Source organism: Acipenser ruthenus, chromosome 18 (genome assembly GCF_902713425.1).
Source record: "Acipenser ruthenus chromosome 18, fAciRut3.2 maternal haplotype, whole genome shotgun sequence".
Classification (NCBI taxonomy): Eukaryota; Metazoa; Chordata; class Actinopteri; order Acipenseriformes; family Acipenseridae; genus Acipenser; species Acipenser ruthenus.
The window spans coordinates 28,698,103-28,718,367 of record NC_081206.1 but is presented as its reverse complement, the minus strand read 5'-3'; the positions used below and the strand labels follow the sequence as shown (position 1 = coordinate 28,718,367).

The 20,265-nt window shown below is 38.7% G+C and overlaps 1 protein-coding gene across 1 annotated transcript; it reads left to right on the top strand.

Annotated features, from left to right (window-relative positions):
* Window positions 1-1,089: 1,089 nt before the first annotated feature.
* LOC131698679 (YLP motif-containing protein 1-like) lies at window positions 1,090-18,828 on the top strand. Its single transcript, XM_058991842.1, has 21 exons — window positions 1,090-2,063; window positions 3,053-3,274; window positions 3,763-3,960; window positions 4,191-4,966; window positions 5,466-7,469; window positions 7,558-7,693; window positions 7,827-8,067; window positions 8,217-8,309; window positions 8,733-8,913; window positions 9,031-9,251; window positions 9,689-9,843; window positions 10,191-10,253; window positions 10,451-10,570; window positions 10,734-10,910; window positions 11,051-11,134; window positions 11,565-11,648; window positions 12,261-12,347; window positions 13,993-14,044; window positions 17,235-17,362; window positions 17,786-17,966; window positions 18,332-18,828. Exons 1-20 carry the CDS (start codon window positions 1,353-1,355, stop codon window positions 17,930-17,932), a joined length of 5,880 nt encoding a protein of 1,959 aa, XP_058847825.1. The 5' UTR covers window positions 1,090-1,352; the 3' UTR covers window positions 17,933-17,966; window positions 18,332-18,828.
* Window positions 18,829-20,265: the final 1,437 nt, after the last annotated feature.

The following is a 20,265-nucleotide window of genomic DNA, read 5'->3' as shown; positions in this document are numbered from 1 at the left end:
CATATGCTGTCAGAGACAGCTAGAGGGCATGTTTGAATACAGATTGAGGAATAAATACTGTGGTACAGGTAAGTAGGGTTAAATGTGCTATAAGGGTGTGCATTCTCAGAGCAAGGGGCAGTCGTTGAGATGTACCAATAATTATTTTATTTTTACCTGACTGGGTAGGAGTATGATAATGGGCCAGGAATTCTGCCATGTCCCTCTACACGAGAGTTTATCATGCCATGTCCCTCCCTATCCACAAGGAGACTTTATTTTATTATGTAACTCCAGTTTCGTTATCATGTAATATTGGGCCCATAATTTAATCAATGGAGGATGAAAGTTCTGATGTTTTATAATCTAAAGCTTTTGTTTACACAACACAAGTAACTTATTTTGAGAATCTATTTCTTGCAGAAAACAAATGACCTAAATATGAATGGACACATTCAGGGGATTTGAAAACCAGCTGATTGCTGCTGTTTTTTTTTTTGCAATGAGTAGGAGAGGAGAGAGAGGTGTGGGGTATTGAATTGCTCCATTACACCTTTACTTGGGGTAGTTACATGTATGGTGGAACAAATCACACTACTGTGAGGTGTCTCCTTATTGGGTATGCAGTGGTCAATCCAGTCACTATAAGTATTTTACACACATATACGTGTCTGCATACACAAAAAGAAACGATTTCAGGAATGAGGGATACGTGAATGTTAATCTTTTCTAAAGAAGATATTATTTAACCTTTTTCAAACCTAAGCTATCATTTACTCTGTTGGTCCATTATCAATTACGTTTATATTAAGTAAAATGTGTTTTCAAAAGCAATTTTTATAGTAGGCCTATATATTTACATTTGAGTATTGTAATATTCATGTTTGTCTTTTTGGTTAATAATAACGTTTTCTTATTTGAGATCAGTTTTCTATTTTTGTTAAATCTATAAATAACGGTTTTTTGAAACAGTTAAATTGCTGTGTACCAATATGTGCAAAACCAAAAAGAAAACGCTAATGTAGGCATATGCGTAAATAGTAGCCATATTATCTTTTTATTTGTATAAATAAAGTTTTTGAGTGAGTGACGTCATGTGAAAGCGTGAGCGTTCGTGCTCAACGCCATTACGTTTCCGTGCACAGTGCCGTTCCCGCTTGTGTTAATGAGAAGGGACACATACAGAGGAAGGCAATTTATTTTCTTCTTAATAATAATAATAATAATATTAAGTGGCTCTGGGGAAGAGACGGCTGATTACGGATACCATTCTTAGTTTTCGTGCTCTCCTAAGCGGGTGTTTACCGGTTTTAAAATTATTTACAAATTGGGCCGGCTTTGTTTGACTGTTTTGAGGCCTACAGCGACTAAGTATGTACCCCACTTGGGGGAAGTATGGCGGTGGTGCCCAGCATCCTCCTCCCGTTCCGCAGAACTATGGCGGCAGTCCTCACCCTGTTAGAGGGACAGCACCGGTCGGAGGAGGCTATGGGGGATACGGGCCGCCTGGTGGGAGCTTTACCAGGGGGCCGGCTCCGTCTCAAGGCAATTTCCAGAGTCTGAGGGAACAGCACCTGCAGCAAATGCAACAACTACAGCAGCTCCACCAGAAGCAACTGCAGTCCGTGCTGCATCACAATAGCAGTCCTTATGGCGTTGGTGGATGCTCTCCCGATGCCTGGCAGGGAAGTAGCGCGGGGCCCCCTCCCCCCGGTCCAGGTGTTGGTGATGGTGTTTCTTCTGGGCCTTCATACCAGCAGCATCAACAACCACAGCATCAAATGCACCATCCGCTACTACAACAGCAGCCGCAGCATCAACAGCACCACCAACAACAACAACCTCCACCACCACTACCAGCACCAGCACCAACACCACCACCACCGTCGCAAGCACAGCAGCAACAACACAGACCAGTGGATCCTAAACCGCCAGCGCAGCCACCTCCGGACACAAACCCCATCAATGCACCAGACCAACCGAATAAGAATATTAATAATAAATACAACGAAAGCGCTCAGCAACAAGATAACAGTGATGAGAAGCAGGAGCAGTCTCCAGATTTGTCTTCAATGTCATTACAGGTATGTTTACGCAGTTCCACCAGAAACAATTACAGATTCAGTAGACTTTTATTTATGTATTTATGTATGTATAACTCTGAATACCTTATTTGCATGTTTTATAACTTTGAAGAGTCGCCCCACTCCCCTGCTGGGCCCATATAGGGAAGTGGTACTGTATAGCTTTCACATTCATTTATTTGCATATTTGTAGAAGTGCATTCTTATGGTTAGAAGTGGACCATCTGGTCTATTTTATTAATGTGGTTTTGTACAGTGCACAGGTATGTTTAGACACCATTTGTGCATATATGATCCTGGAAGTTAGTTGTATGCAAATGTGAATTTTAAAAATGTAACGTTTTTGAAATGTGTGTGTGTTTGCACCTTGGCGGTACTACAGTTCAACATCCAGCTGATTATCCAAGTGATGAAACTTTAGAAGGACTGGGGCTATATGGAAGCATTACTCTGTCTTTGTCACTATTAAACGTATATTTGTAGAACTAAACTTTGTAAGGGCATTACTTATTGCAACTTATCGAGATCTGAATCTGAGGATATACTGTCAGTACCTACTATACATGTACTTGCATAAATTCAGCATTACTTTTTTTACATGTCTTGAACTGCTCATTTAATTGTGATGAAACCTCTTGGTTTGAACCTTCTTTTGCTCAAGTTATTGGGCGTATCAGTCTTGGAAAGAGATGCCTGTCTGAACATAATTCGCACTTTGTTACTTGTAAATATTGTAGATGTAGCTTATGGTGATCTCCCTTTTAATAATACTGAGGGTCTAATTGTGTATACTGCAGCCTTGCCAGTGACACTGACATACTTTTATAGCTTGGAATTAAATTGTGGAAGTCCAAGGCAGGCCAACTTCTTGTACATGCTAGTTAGAAACAAAACAACATGCTTATTTTGCTTTCCATAAGAGTCTGCATGCTTGATAACAGTGTTACATGAATACCTAAGAAGCTTACACATATTGTTTGTTTTCTTAGGAGCAACAGCAGTATTGGTACAAGCAGCACCTGCAGAGTTTGCAAAAATTGAAACAGCAGCAAAAAAATGAAAAAGCTAAAGCAAGTAAGCTTCCAGGAGATCAGCCCCCTGACAACAAGCAGCCTGCCCCACCTCCACCCATGGAGCCTCCAAAAAAGGAACCCCCACCACCACCTCCCAAAGAAGAGCCCCCTCCTCCGCCCCCTCCAGAGGAGTCCAAGGTAGGGACATTTAGATTCCAGTCAGAGCATATTTTTATGCTGTGCTAGTAAACATTTAGCATACAGATTCTGTTTAATTTGCACATTAACCATATTCTTTATGTTGAAATATATATGTTTTAAAAGTGTCCTATTTGGTTGTAAAAAAATCATTCTTATTACCTAGTTAAGGTGGTTTATTTAAAACCCATGTTAGTTATGTAAAATTTTATCAGAATAACCGATGCCAATGTTCTTTTTTGTTTCTTGAGCTGTATTAGAGCTTGAAAATGTAATTTATAACCACCTACTGCAGCAGGTATTTGCAAAAGCATACCTATGTTAAGTTAAGAGTGACATTAAAACTACCATGGGAATGTAAACAGACTTTCTGGTTTATAAAAGGAGTATAATCCATATACTAAAAGGCGAAATTATTCCTTTTACACAGTTTTATAATTGTGCGCTTTACTCTAAACACTTCATATGCCTATTTCCTTCATGCATAGGCCACTAGTGTTACATCCCTGGAGGATCCAGTCGAGGCGGCACGTTTGCAGCATCTTCAGGCTGCAGCAGCTCAGTGGCAGCAGACTCAGCAACAGAGAACAGGCTATCAATACCAGGCAATGATGCAGCAGCATGCACAGCTCCAACAACTCCTGGCTCAGTACCAGCAGTTCATGCAACAGCCAGCGCACTTTCAGGTTAGTCACTTTCAATGAATAGATATGGTAATTCCAAACTTATATGCTACCTTCTCACTCTTTTTGTTTTCTAGACACAGAGTTATTGTTTTTATAAATTATATAAACTGTTGGATTCTTAACTTTTTCTATTAAAAAAATAAATAAATAACCTTTGTAGGGCCCACTGCTATCTACAATTAAATCATGATTATACAAACTTTATTATTTATTTGTGTCCCACACTGTAGACCATGCCTATGGATATGCAGCTTAGACATTACGAGATGCAGCAGCAGCAATTTATCCCTCTGTATCAGGAGTGGAATCGGCAATTTCTAATCTGGGAAGAGCAGTTCCAGACCTATCCACATAAGGACCAGCTGCGTGAGTACGGTTCCCAGTGGAAACAATGGCAAGAGCAAATGAAATCCACCTCTTCCCACCTGCAAGAAAGGCTGACCACTCTTCGTAACATGCAGCATCAGTTTGTCAGCCCTCCTTATGTGGGTAATATGGTAGGAGTGCCCCAGTATGGGCATTATCACCAGGCTGCACCAGGAGGACCAGTACCACCACCAGTGGCCTCTGTTCCTCCACTTCCACCAAAGACTCCTGCCGTAACACCCCCCGCTCCAATGCCCCAGGGTCCACCCCCCGCTCCAGTGCCCCAGTGTCCACCCCCCGCTCCAGTACCCCAGGGTCCACCCCCCGCTCCAGTAACCCAGGGTCCACCCCCCGCTCCAATGCCCCAGGGTCCACCCCCAGCATTGCCTGCCCCACCAGGGAAGGTGAGTACGCAAGTTAATGCCCAGGTGTCTCCCGTGACAACTGCTTTAGCTGAAGCAAAGAGTGGCACTTCGTCTGTCACAGGAAAATCGGCAACATCTTCTGCATCGACATCGTCATCATCATCATCATCATCAGTTTCTACTTCAGCTGGACCTACTGCTCCTGGTTTGAGACCGTCGGGTGTATTGCATACTACCAATAAAGTGACCAGGTTTGAAGGCCCTAGAGGCCCTAGGTGAGTCTTTTTTTTTCTCCCCCCCAAGAGAATGTCTTGTTAGGCAAGAAGGATTATCTGCAGGATAACAAATTCTGACAATAGTTTAGTTGAGGGATTGCTTAAATACACATAGTACACATTAAGAACCAATTAAATAGCTTCAGTTTTTTCAGTGCAAAATAATTAAATAAATTGGCATACATATTTGTATATTAGATTAGTTTATTTTTCCTAGAGAAGTATGCAGGACGTGTTGCATGATTTAATTTTCTTTCAGAAATAATTGCCCTTTTTATTTTTGGGTACATTGCGTTTTTATGGCCATTAGTGCCAAAAATGTTGTTGAGATGGATATAGATGTAAGGGAATAATTTGTAGTCTTGAGCATTTCTTGTTTGATTTTATTGCGAAAAACTATTCTACAGAGCACTTCCCAAGATTTCCCAGGCTTTATTGTAAGACTGTTGCATTGAGTACCTCTTGTTTACTAAGATGTATTGTTTTACTTTTATTGCAGATTTGATGGTCCCAGAGGGAGAGGTTCTCCTAGTTCTGGTCCACCACCCAGATTTGTTCAACAACACAGGTTTGATCAACCTCCCAGATCTGAACAACCATCTAGATTTGGAGCACCAAACAAATTTGATCAGTCCACCAAAATTCAAAATCAACCACCCAAATCTGATGCTTCAGGGCCGCCAGTATTAAAACCACAAGACGGTCAAATTGAGGGCTCTGACACAAAAATATCTAAATTTGAGGACCAGTGTCTTAAAAGACCTGTAACCACATCAGAAGATCAGAGAGATTCAGATGTTGGAGACTCGACTTCCTGTCTGTCTGTTACAGAAGATCTTTTGGATTCAGATTGTGGGTTTTTCATCCCTAATGATCCCATCCCTCAGAGAGTAGGGCCAGTGGAGAAACCAAAGCAGTCTGGCGGACAGGCTCCAAAAAAACTGCCTGCCTCTGATACAGCCAAGCCCACTCCTTTAACAGCTTCTGCTGAAACTCAGAAAGAGCCTTCCACTAATAAAAATACCTTAAAACCAGGAGAAGACAAATACAAAACAGGAGTGCAGGGAGGGTTGAAAGGCACTGAGCAGCTTCCAAAAAAAACAGTACCCTCCAAGTCGCCTCCTAAATTCTCTGCAGTGGATAGTCGGAATACATCAATGGCTCCCAAAGGGCTTGGGAGGGGGCAGCCTGCATTTTCAAAGATTAAATCAGTAGGTGTGGCTCCCAACCCTAAGCCTTTTGACTATAGACCTCCATACATGGAAGGCAGTAAGGACAGAAGCCAGGATCAGGAGAATAGCAATGCATGGGGGGATTCTACCATAGACAGGCATGGTGCTGAGAGGGAGCAGATGCCTCCTCGAAATGAAATGTGGGGTGGGGAGCAAGATGAAGAGGAACCTTTCAGAGAACATTATTATGAAGGCCGGGATAGAGAAAGCCCCCTATTGGAAAGAGAGCTGCTGGATGACTTTGGGAGAGAGAGACCATGGGGAGAGCCAGAGCCTGAATATTGGGAGGACAGGGATCCATACTGGAGGGAGGAAAGACCACCATTCCGACGACATTCTCCACTACCCCATGAGGCCATGGACAGGGGCCCACCTCGCCGACACCTTGAAGTAATGGATAGAGATCCCAGGGGTCCTCCTTCTCTACCCCATGATGTCATGGATAGAGATCCCAGGGGTCCTCCTTCTCTACCCCATGATGTCATGGATAGAGATCCCAGGGGTCCTCCTTCTGTACCCCATGATGTCATGGATAGGGTTCCCAGGCACCCCCCTCTACCACATGAAGCCTTAGATAGGGGCCCTCATTCCCTACCCCATGGTGCCATGGATAGAGATCCCAGGCGCCCCCTTCTGCCCCATGAGATAATGGAAAGGGATTCCAGACGTGACAGTTATTACCGGGATTACAAGCAGGAGTTGGACTCAGAGCCGGGCAGATATGGTAGACCTTATCCAGATTACCACAGCAGGGATTATGAGCGAGACCAGGAATACTACAGGCCAAAAGTTGAGTGGGAAATGAAGGAACGTGGCCGGGATTACCCACCATATCCTCCACGGCTGCCGTCGGAGCACGTTCGAGAGGAGCGCTGGATAAATGAAAGGGATCGGGACTATTTGTATGAAAGGGTTATGAGGGAGAGGGGGGATATGAGGGTCAGGGAATACCCAGAAGGACCAGGCTATAGGACGGAAGAGCGAGACTACCCACCGGGGAGACCAGAATGGGGCAGAGAGGTCCTGCCTGAGAGGAGTTACATACCAGAGATAGATGACCAGAGACCCCCGTTTGAAGATTACTTGGAAGATGCTCCTCCTGGCCAGTCCCCTGCAATTCTTCCTCCTGCTACTAATCTTCCTCCTCAGCCCGGCGATACTTCTGAAAGTCTTATGGATGAATCTTCTAACACGGCACAGAATGTGCTGGCACTTTCTCAGAGACAGCATGACATTATTCTGAAAGCTGCTCAGGAACTCAAGATGTTGAGGTAATTAAATCCTCCTGTTACTGATGTAACTGCTTTTGAATGTTGTCTCAAGCAACACATTTTAAATATGTTTTCAATGTGGTTTTAGGGAACGCCAGGAGCAGCTGCAGGTGCTAAATGATTTTATTAAACACGATCCAGCTGATCCAGTGGCACAGCCAGGGGCTGTAGGGACAGGAATGGTGGGGATGCAGGTCCATCCATCAGTTACGGCTGCTTTCCAGGTATGGCCAATTGTAGTAAATTCCAACATAACAAATACTAAGGCTGCAGGAAAACTGTTTTGGATTTAGAGAATAGTAAAAATGTTTCTCTACAAAACGAAAAGCAGCTAATGGATGTTTATTTCCTTTGCAGGCTAGCCAAGGCCCTGAAAGTGGCCTAGTTTCTACAGGTACAGAGCTTTTGGCCCACACTGAAGAGAAGAACTGGGGCAGGGATAATGTACACAATCTTTGGGACTCTGGAAGTGGTACTCAAGTTACTGAATCTAGCTTTGGGTTATCCCACGCTGTACAAGACCATGCATCACTGCCAGCATCATCGCTGAGCAAACCACCTGTTATTCCAAAGACTGTGGATTATGGCCATGGACGTGGTAAGTAAAACAGTTCTAACGTGATTGTAAGGGAATTTGTCACTCATTACGTAACGTGTGTTCAGATCACTCTTTTCTTATCTTGTAGATTATCAAGGATAGATTTTTTATTGCCTCTTAATTTTACACATTTTTTGTTTTTGCTTTAGATGTTCCTACAGCTAAAGTTGAACAGAGGTCCTATGGAGAGAGGATTGTTCTAAGACCTGACCCAGTTCCTGTTGAGAGAACATATGAGAAAGGTAAGCAGTCTGTTCACTCTGCACCTCACACTCATAGCTTTAAATTGGAGCAATAAATAATTTTAAACCAGTATTTGGACCAAAAAAGGCAGTCTTATTCATTTGTAAACATTTTTATTTTTATTTACATTCATTTATAGAACACTGGGTTCTTTACTATTTCAAACATGAAGACCATCTTAGTGTTTTAGGGATTTTTTTCCCCCCACTAACCACTAGCGGCATGAAAATAAATAAGAACATACTTTGTACAATAAAATTTGTCGAGATGCTGTCTGTGCACTAGGTTTAGTGTAGCATTTGTTTGGTAATAGCAGGATGCAAAATCCTAATGAGAATCCTTCAGGGACTACCTTCTCAAAAGACCACAGTTCAGGAACCTCCATTCTATGTTTGTGTAAATTGTTAACTTCTGTCCCCCAGAGCTGTTGATCCCGCGGGATTACGAGAGAGACCCATACTTTGAGCGTCGAGGAGACCCATATTTGGAGCGCAGAGAGTATGGGAGAGAGAGGGAGCGAGAACGAGACCCATACTTTGAGAAACCACCTATGGATTACGAGAGGGAAAGATATGAGAGGGATCGCTACTCCAGAGAGGAGAGGTACTGCCTTTGACATGGCCCATAATTATAGCTGACACCAGATCCATTGATATTGAGTGTTGAAAATTACAAAGGCCAAGGGTGAGCCCCTCTTTCTAACTTTCAATTTATTTTCAGGTTTCCTCCTGGCTCCTTGTCCAGGTCAGTAGACAGAGAAAGAGAGAGAGACCGAAGCAGAGACGGAGAGAGAGACCGAGAGGGCAGGGATAGCCGAGACAGAGACAGCAAGGATCATCGAGATAGCAAAGAGCGCTTTAGCAGATCTGTACATGACAGACCACCCTATGAGCGTGGCCCTGATCGGCCGCCCTATGACCATGGACATCCTGGATACGGAGGTAAGATTTAGACATATTGATTCATTTATTTGTAACAAAGGAGCATGCTCAGGCTGGGTGCAAAGTGATACATGCCCCTCCCATCAACCAAATCCCTTTTTTGATAATTTGTCACAGTGATTAAATGTAAGCATCCTGCATAGACCTTGTACAAGCACTACTGATTAGTGTGCGCCCTTGTTGATAATGTTCACAAACAGACCTAAATTTGTCAAACATCGAGTTCATATGTTTCAACGACTGTTTCAACTAAGCAGGCATTTGCAGGAAATAACATTATATTAATACAATATGGTCCAAAAGCTGTTTTTAAAGCGCAAATATTGCCCACACAAAATAACCTAGAATTGAATTCCTGTGCACTGTTGTTGTCATGTGCAATATACAATATAAACATTCAGATAAAGTGGTTTAAACTCATAATTGCTGCATTGTAGGTGACAGTCGGGGGTACCCTGAAGAAAGAATGCCTGTTCCTGCTCCCTGTTTGCCTCACCCTCCCCCTCCTCAGCCACGTGTTGAGAAGAAACCCGAAATGAAAAATGTGGATGATATTCTCAAACCTCCAGGCAGGGAGAGCCGACCTGAGAGGGTGAGTTAAAGAAGAGGGTGGCGGTGTTACGTCGTCAGTTTTCTAGGAATATTTTCAATGTATTTCTATATTTAATAAATAGGATCTCTTGCCAGCATTACGTTTACATATTCCAAAAAAAATTACTTCATCAGTACTGGAATGGGGAATAAAGTAGATTTATTTTTTTGTAGGGTGGTATGTTTTTTTTGTTTTTTTTTATATACAGTGTTATAAAACCTGTTATTGCAACATTTGGTTGTAATCTGTTTACAGGGGCAGCCCTGTAGATGTAAAAACTGCATTATTAAAATTGTACTAATTACTGTTTTTATTAACTTTAATGTACACTTGGTTGTGTGTTTCAGATGGTTGTCATTATGAGAGGACTGCCAGGTAGTGGGAAAACGCACGTTGCCAAACTGATACGGGTGTGTATGTTCCATCCGATTTCAATCATTATAGAAGTATTATTTTAGTGGAATATCATCAGATCAGCGTAATTGGTTTAGTTTTTAGTTTTATCTTCAAGAATTTGTGTTTTAAGACCAAGTAGTGATTTCCTAAGTAGAATTTTATTTTCAATTGTAAACCGAAACTAACACCCTTCCATCCCTTTATTCTGTAGGATAAGGAGGTGGAATATGGAGGGGCACCTCCTCGCGTTCTTGGCCTGGACGATTATTTTATGACTGAGGTGGAGAAAGTTGAGAAGGATCCTGACACGGGAAGGCGTATCAAAAAGAAGGTTTGCGTTTTTAAGTTCACATATGTAACAATTTCAATTTTATTTAGAAAGAAGCTTTTGTATTGGCACAGTGTAGATTAATCCAGATTCCAGTACGTTTAGTTTGCTGTGTGTTTGCCTACTAAGTTCTGTTCTGTATTTCTCTTTTTTTTTTTTTTTTCAGGTCTTGGAATATGAATACGAGCCAGAGATGGAAGACACGTACCGCAGTAGTATGATAAAAACATTTCGAAAGACACTGGATGATGGGTTCTTTCCTTTCATCATCATAGATGCCATTAACGATCGAGTCAAATACTTTGATCAGTTCTGGAGTGCTGCTAAGACTAAAGGTTTTGAGGTGAGTCACTTCTGCTTTAACTTTCTGCAGGATAGGAGATGGGAACTGTCTGCAGTATACTTGGGACGTGCAATAATGTTGTAGTAGCTGTAGTTTTTTTTTTTTTAACATTTCTATAATTTTATTTCTCCCTTGTCCAGGTCTACTTGGCTGAAATCAGTACAGATAATCAGACATGTGCCAAAAGGAACATCCATGGACGTAAACTGAAAGACATTACAAAGGTCTGTAAATAAGAACTGTGCATTTCCCCAGGGGTTCTCCAGGTTTATTATAAAATGTAACCTATTATATCTCTGACAAGGTCTGAAGTAGTCAATTTGTAAATTATACCTGTTTAAATCTAGAGTGGAATTGCCTTCCTGAACTGGAACTAACTTGTCCTGCTAAACACAAATTTGTACTTATGCACACCATGTATATTTACTGCTGTGGGAATGAGGGTCTTAAGAGCAGTATATACATATATGATGTGATACAATGTTTTAGAATTTAATGCTGTTAAACTTGAAATGTTTAGTCCGTGGAATCTCTAATTGAAAACAAAATCTAATTAACAGAGGGTTATATAGGTGTTACCCTGCATGTTACATATTTGTGGAATCTATTTAATTTTTTGTATTGTTTTTTCAAATGATGTCATTTTTTTTATAGATGGCTCATAATTGGGAGACGGCTCCTCGTCACATGGTGCGCTTGGATATTAGGTCCTTGTTACAAGATGCTGCTATTGAGGAGGTAAGTGAGAAAATAATAGTCTTGGCATTTTAGTCACCTCCTACATCTTCTTTTTTTCCCCCATCTAGTAAGCTATATGGTAATTTGAAGCATTAATAACTTTTTTCAACGCTTTTCATTGCTGCTTTATACCATAAAATGAATTTTGCTGTGCTGTCATTCACTTCTGAATTACTATATAGTTCCTGGAATAGTTGAATACCCTCGCTTATATTAACACCATGTAGCCTTGTATTAGAATAGTAACTGCATTCATACCATTTTCATACCGGGCTTTATTTAATACTGTATTGAAATGTACCTCAGGCTAGATTCTGTTCACCTGCACACCAGAAGGAAATGGAATAGGGAGGGGGAGGGGACTTCAGTATTTGGTAATAGTTAACTTCTTCCTTTGTTAACATCTGGTTAACATGGCACAGTTTCTGGCATTTGTACTCATTTGAAGATAAATGATGTTCTATTTTGAGGGCAATGAGGAGCAATTGACTTGCACATTAACTAGTCTAAGCGAATGCCAAGGGGTACTGCTTTCGAAAACACTATGTAGCATTTGTTGTTGTTATTTAAGACAGCAAGCACTAAGTGGTTTCCTTTTAATTACACTTTCAGGTTGAAATGGAGGATTTTGACCCAGCAGAAGAAGAACAGAAAGTGGAGACAAAGGATGAGGATATAAAAGAGGAGGAAGGCGATCTGGTAGGATTAAGGAATATGAATTCAGGGCTTTATCTTATTGTTTTGTGGTGTATAATATCCCAGATGGCTTTTTTTTTTCCCCGGCTGTTCAAGGTGTGTTTTTTTTTTTTTTCATACAGTGACAAGGTTTCTTGTAAATAATACTGAAATATTGCAAGATAGTGAGCTGTATTTAAAAATAATAATAATGATGATTATCAAATAATTGTGAGTACTGAAAATGTTAAAGATTTAAAAAATGTTTACAACCTTTTAAAGTCTAGCAATCTATGTTGGTTAAAAGCTGTTTTTCCTCCCCTTTTGAACATATAACCCTCATTTACCGTTGCATTAATATACAATAGTTGTGCTGCTTTCTCTTTGTTGAAAAATCATGTAAAAAAACAAACACATGTCAAGTGTTCCTTGGTTTTCACAAACAGGTACACTTAAAATAGAGCTCTCAATTGTATCTGGTATTACAGTAAAATGTAATATCAATTAATTTAAAATACACTGATACAGAAACATTAAACCAGCACATTACATCAGAGGTGTGCTGTTATGTCAGCATTGTGTTTTTACTGTACATGAACATATATTTTGTTATGAGTACTGACATGGATTAGTGTTTATTGAGGGCACTAGTTAAAGCAATTCATATGTATTTTTAAACCCTTGCAATTCAGTTTAGTCACTTTTTTTGACAGGATAATTTTTGCAATGAAACTTCTCTTAAAGGCCACCCATTAAGGCCATATTTTGTAGGTCCCTTGACTGGCCTTAACAGAGAAATTTCACTGTAACTGAACTTGCATGTATTTATGTATTTATTTATGTATTTATTTATTTGCTAGGTTGAATATAGCCTAAAAGAATATTTGTGTACAACTTGACATTTTTTGTTTCTCAAACCATTTGCGTACAATGTTTAGAACCCAGCTCACAAATAGCATATTAATGTGCTGTGCACATTTTTCAAGACACTTAAATTCTTCAAACGATGCATTAGCAGGGCTGTGGTACTTGTAGCGGCAGGAGCTGAAACAAAATTGACGAAACAAAATATGCAAATGCCATTTATATCAAACCATTTCAAACAGTTCAATACGGTTGTATTTCTTTTTCAGAGTTTAAGCAAAGACCAGTTTCTGTTCATGAGTATCCTGTTTTACACACTGATTCTTTACTATCTTGTAACAGTATGCATTATTACAAAAATACTTTTTATGTATAAACAAGGAATACTTTTCATATGAAAACTTGAGTTATATTGCACATAAAAATATTATGCAGATTTTAATTCATCTTTGAGAAATGGGCTTATGAAAGCTATGGTCCGGTATTGCATCATACAACAGTACTGCCTCCTGTATTATTCAGTAACCATTTGCGTTTTTTATTTGTTATGTATGTTCTGTACCTGTTTCACAACTGCACTTCTATTACCACTGTGAAGGAATTGGCTGCATGCTGAAACCTACTCATGTATATTTGGTATTTACCATTCAAAGACCTTTGCTTAATCTTGTTCCTCATTGACAATGCTTTGTTTAATTGTTATCTATTTTTAAGACTTCGCTTTCGCAGTTCCCACACTTGTGAGGGTTCTTTGTGATCCATGCTACTGTCTAACTGTTGGAGTCTCTTTCTGTGTGTAATATAGGGTTACATCCCAAAAAGCAAATGGGAAATGGACACATCCGGGGCAAAACTTGGTAGGTATATATATTTTTTTGTTTTTATTTTTAAATGTATAAAATGTACAAATCCTTTATTATCCCTTGTTTTAATAGCTCACTCAGTGATGTTGCATTTTCTTACATAACATAATAAAAAAAAATGAAAAACATTGTATTAAACCAAGCTTCTAAATTCTTTCTTCAAAAACAAACTTATATAGTGTATATAACCATTATCAAGCGTAATGTTTCTTCAAATTTTTTGGGAGGTAATGAACAAAGAAATACTAAAGAATCTAAAATTCAATGACAAAACTCTTCGACCTGGAAGTCCTTTTCAGTGTCTTCAAATTGTCAATGAATTTTATTATTATAAGGTGGCTTCCTTCTTGCATGTCAGAAACAATATTATACTAATATGCCAGCAGTTTTGGCTTGGATATTAGTATAGTATCGACTTTGCAGTGTTTCAACATCAGCTGCCAATGAACAAATGCATTTTTCTTTTGCTGTCTTAATCTGGCAATTTGAATGTAAACTTTGGTGTAATACAGAATTATACAGAAACGTCAAAAAAAACTATTTTCAGAACTATGTCGGTCGCTTTGGCAAGCCAGATTTTTCCGAGTAGCATTTTGACTACGAAGTTGAGACACAATTTTTAAACACTTCTCAATTCTACTTTAATTCAAATATTTGCTACATTTGTCATCTAACAAGTGTGGGGATACTAATCACCGTAGTAAAATATATAAAGGGAAGGTTTTGGATCTAAAAGGAAAAACATGTTATAAAACTAGGAAACACCTAAGAAGCCAGCGAATTGGCATTGTGAGTTTCCTAGTTTTAAAAATAAATAGTTTTTTTATTCTAATTAGATGAATAAAAAAAAAACTAGAACTAGAGCAAAATAAATAGTCATGAATTTGTGTTGTATCATCTATTTCATAAGCAATATTTCATAGAATAGAAAGTTCTTAAAAGGTAAATAACATCTGCTTTGCAACAAAAACTAGTTTGTACTGAGTAAACAAGCAAACACAACTTAAATGTGTGAAATACCCGCATGTGTGGTATCAAGTATTTTTTTTTTGGTATTGTAAAGTGAAAAAAATTGTATTTCCTTGTTGTGTGATACCGCAGTTTTAAATCGTGGCAGGCAGGTATTACTCAAACATACGCAGAATGCTCACTTGCTTTTCTTCCTGTCCTATCCAGAGACACGGGTCACCTCAGAGTGGTCATTGCAATCTTCATTATTAGTATTATTATTATTATTATTATTATTATTTGTTTATTTAGCAAACGCCTTTATCCAAGGCGACTTACAGAGACTAGGGTGTGTGAACTATGCATCAGCTGCAGAGTCACTTGCAATTACGTCTCACCCGAAAGATGGAGCACAAGGAGGTTAAGTGACTTGCTCAGGGTCACACAATGAGTCAGTGGCTGAGGTGGGATTTGAACCGGGGACCTCCTGGTTACAAGCCCTTTTCTTTAACCACTGGACCACACAGGGTCACACAGACATGGTATTACTCTTTTCACCCTCAGAATATACTTTTAAATAGGTCTGTTAAAAGGGTACAGTTAAATACTAAATGATGTTTGGTGTAAATGTTCTGCCTATTGTGTTTGTTCCTCCAGCATTTGTGGTGTATTTAGAGACAGTTGTGCTTTGTGTCAGGGGTGTAACTATCCAACTGTGGCTTCTGAGCCCAGGCTTGACAGCCAGTTAGTACTTTTAGGGCAGTGTAAGCCTTCAGTGCTCAGTATTAAGATCTCCTTGCCCTCCACCTGCTGGTGGTAAAAGCAGTATAACAAGATGTTCTTATGCACATTCCCTCAAATTATTATTGTTTTTAATATTACTCACAAATTGCATCTGAATGCTTCTAAAAGAAAAACATGAATACAAAGTTTTTTACTTTTTTTTATTTTTTGTGTGAAATGTGCATTTTTAAGGACTCTACTAAGGGTGTTGTGCATTAATTAAATATACACATCTCTAAATATCCCTTATTGTTTGGAGCTGTGTATATAAAGTACATTACCGTGATACTAGTATACTCAAACTAATCTTTAATGAAAGTAGGCAATATAATTTAATATTTTATTTAGAAAAGGTAAAATCTGTAATCCGTTCAAATGTGGTATAGGGCGAGAGCTCTGTTTGAGAAATGTACTCCATTTATGAGTATGTATTCAGTCCATTTTATAGACCTTCAATTAATATAAACCTCAATCAAGCAGAGTGATCATTATCCAACAGTAGATGCCTTCCAAAGCTAACTAATCAGGAAACTCTCGTAGTAACGGCAAAAAAGAAAATGGATATTAAAAAAAGATTACTTAACGGCACTTTTTATTTCTGTTCATAACATCTTCGATAATACCCTGCCACACATGGCATTACCTCCTAGATAACTAACCCTTAATAGTCACTGGAGTCTGTTGTCTAGCAGGTAATGCCCTTTGCCTGGAATATTATACAAATACTAACGTGAGTTGAGGCTTATGGTTAAGAAATAAATGTACTCCTGCAGGTCACTTTTTCAACTGTAATCACATACCTCCATTCAAGTAGTTGTAAGGCAGTGGTTGTCACAAACTATGACACTGTATTAGCCAATAGGGTTGTGAATTGAATTGTAAAGGTTTAGTAATTATTTGACTCTGTGCAGCGGATTACCTACATTCTGCATTCTAACTTAAGATAATTTTATCAAATTGAAACTATTTTAGTTTTTTTGTACAGTTGTACAAGGCAAGTATGTATTGTCCAGTACGTTTACAATCGGTGTATGTGGTATGGTACAGACAATATTAAACCACTGTTTTCATAAACAAGTAAGAAGGATTCTATAATTCATGCCGTTGAATTCTTATGGAGAATGACTTTAAAACATTACATTGTGTCTCAGTGACATTTGTTTCATACTATTGTTTTCATTGGGAATTAATTCTACCGGGGAGGGAGGGAGGGGGAATCGAAACAATCACCGGAACATGCACATGCAAAAAAAAGTAACCCCATGAAAGATAGTTTTAAAATGTTCTCAAGCAAGTTAATTACTGCTGATTTTGGAGGAGCTCTTGAACAGTAAGTACGTTTTTTTTTAAAACTGTGTTTTACCTGAAACTGTACAGCAGTTTTGCTTGAAAAGTATCGCAGTGTTGGTAGCCAGTATACAATCTTAACCAGGAGTGTGTTTTATTTCAACAGATAAACTAGACGGCTTGAGGAGCAGCAACAAGCGGAAGCGGGACTCGGGGAGAATGTCAGGAATGGAAGACTATCTGCAGCTTCCTGACGATTACGAAACCCGCAGATCCGAGCCGGGCAAGAAGAGGGTAAAATAAATAAATATATATTTTAAATATTTTGTGTTAAACCAACCAAATAATATCTGACTTGCACCATCTTCTGCAATTAATTGCTTGCCACGATAGTCTTATCTTAAATGCATTTCCAGGTACTAGTGATTCCAAGTTTGATTACATTACAATAATACATTGGCAAACATGCTGCACAGGTTAGTTTGACATTGATTACAGTTTGCTTACTGCTGTATTTCTGTACACTACTTCAATAGGTTGCAAATGTAGACCTTTGTTTTAGGAAATGAATTCCTTACATTTGTACCAAAATAAGTGCTCCATGTTAATTTTTGCATATCCGTAGCTGTTTTTGGTGGAGAGGTTTAAAAAGTAAAGCAATGCATTGTTTTCTTTTTCATAACATTTTTATTTGTGTTTGTTTTCCCTGTGCTGTAGGTGAGATGGGCAGATCTAGAAGAGAAAAAAGATGCTGACAGAAAACGTGCTATTGGATTTGTAGTTGGACAAACAGACTGGGAGAAAATCACAGATGAAACTGGTCGGCTCGCACAAAGAGCGCTGAACCGCACCAAATATTTTTAACGTTCATTTTGAGCCGTACGTTTTGGAACTTGAGGTGAGTTGTAATTTTCAAATCTGTTTGTTCAATGGTTATTGGTATTGCTACTGTAGAATTGATCTATTAACTCCGTGATTTGAGTGCTTTTTCTAAAAAATGCTACTCCATTATCCTTGGTGAAAAGAAATGTAAAGCCAATAGCCAAACATCAACTTCTCAGGGTTAGCTTCCAGATCAGACTATTAATTTGTTGGTATTTAAAGCTTACCTGTCACCTAGTATGGTTTCCAAAGTATGCTTAGTTACCTAGGTTGATTTTGAGATGAGCTGCAAATGTAATTTATATTATTTTGTATTCAGTGGCTATAATTAAACATTTTTCCTTTATTAATTTTTTTAATGAATGCTTTTTTTTGTTGTAGATTTCCACCTGTGAAGATTTAGAACCACTGTCAACCAGAAGTGGGCATGAATTTGGTAACTCTAGTTTTCTACTGTGAGCCCTTGGTTATTTCATAAGTGATTCATCATTTAAAACTCCTGAACGATTTTGTTGTGCCAGTGTAGGCATGGTGGCTTTAGATTGTTTTGTTTAAATGTGTATTCTGTGTATGTATGTAATCCATGAGCGTTGCTGCTTATTTTACCAGTACAGTGAAACAATAACGTTTTTTTTTTTTAAATAAACAAGGCTGTCAGTAGTTCAGCTTTGATAAAATATACTGTAGGTGAACTTGAGCTACAAAAAGGTCTGACTGAATTACTTCACTGTTTCAAAGCATAAAGTTTTGCAGAAAATCGTAAAATTGTAAATACCAATATAGCTTGTCAGGGTATAAAATCGATCTGGTGTTTCCCAGTACCTGCATTAGATTTCATTGTTGTTTGTCACTTTAAGAATTAAAAATGGTAAAGAACAGTATATTGCTGTTTGGTTTTGTTTGTGTGTTAATTGTTTTTCCCACATTTAACAGAAGTACAGGGCGATAGATGCAGACATTGGCTACATTTACAATTGTTGGCACCCAGAGTAAAATGTTCTTTTTCTAGAAATGTGATGTCATCATACTGTAGTTTTTCTAGATTTTGGAAGTGCGTGTTCCAAGCGTGGAATGCCCGGGGAGGGTAGGCCACTGCTAATTTTGTACGACTAACATCGTTCCGTGCGTCGTCATGCGTCGTCATGCGTCAACTGTGAAACATCTAGGGCTGCTAACCATGCCTTGTGCAGCACGTTTCAAACTGTTTACTTCCACAGTTAAGAAAAAAAAAAAGATCTAAAAAACCCTCATCTGCAATTATGCATGTATATACCTTGCACCTGAAAATATATTTTTAAAAGCTACTATAGTACACTAATAAGATTGAATAAAATAGTAAGAACAATTATACAAAGACAAAACCTCTTAAGAGGAACAAATATGTTGCCTTAAAGTAAAATTGATACCGTTCAAGATTTTATTTCCCAAATATTTTTATGTAACTTAAGTGAACTGAAAGGAAAAAAGATGAAGTGATTTATGTGTTTATTTGGTGGCGTAATTCTATACCGAGCGCGTCTTTGCACGGATTTCTTGAACCCTAAAGTTAGATGGTGCGTCTAAAAAGATAGTTTTCAGCATTCCTCATTTAGTACTTCGAGTTCTTCAAACATTTGTGGTTGAGAGTCTTCTGCTAGAAACGCGTCTTTCTAGAACATCTTCTAGGATTCAGGTCTGGAATCATCCCTCCTCCTCTGGGTACTGATTGACCTCCTGGCCTTGGTGAGGACAAGTGTTATTCTCCAGTTCGGCACACCAATATAGTGAAGACAAAGATTGATGTAATCTTAGTTCAAATGTCAGTGTGCATAACATTGGAGCAAAGTTTAAGGGTATTGTACAGAAGTTGAAGACTGTTTGCTGGTTCTTATACTAAGCATCTACAAAATAAATGAGTTTATATGAAAAAAAAAAACTGGTTTCTGTTCCCAATTTATTTATTTAATTTATTTAAATTATTATTTATTTAATTATTTTAAGCATAATCAGGTTTGTCTTTTTGTCTAATTAGGCTCTGTGCTCTGCTATAGGCCTGGATACTACACGTTTGATTATGGGATGGGCTGTTCGCTGTTTTTCTTTAGAAACTGCAAGTAAAAGACACATCTGGAAATCTGTTACATGCATTTTATTGGTCTTCTCATTTTTATTTTTTTGAATTCCATTTTATTTCATGTACTGTTTCCAAGATTTTTAAAAATAAGTATTGAACTGTCCTTTATGGAATGGTTTTAAAAAATGAATTCAATTCCAAAGATGACCATATCAAAATAAAGCATGAGAATTCTGCATCTTTCTATACAAATGCAACAATG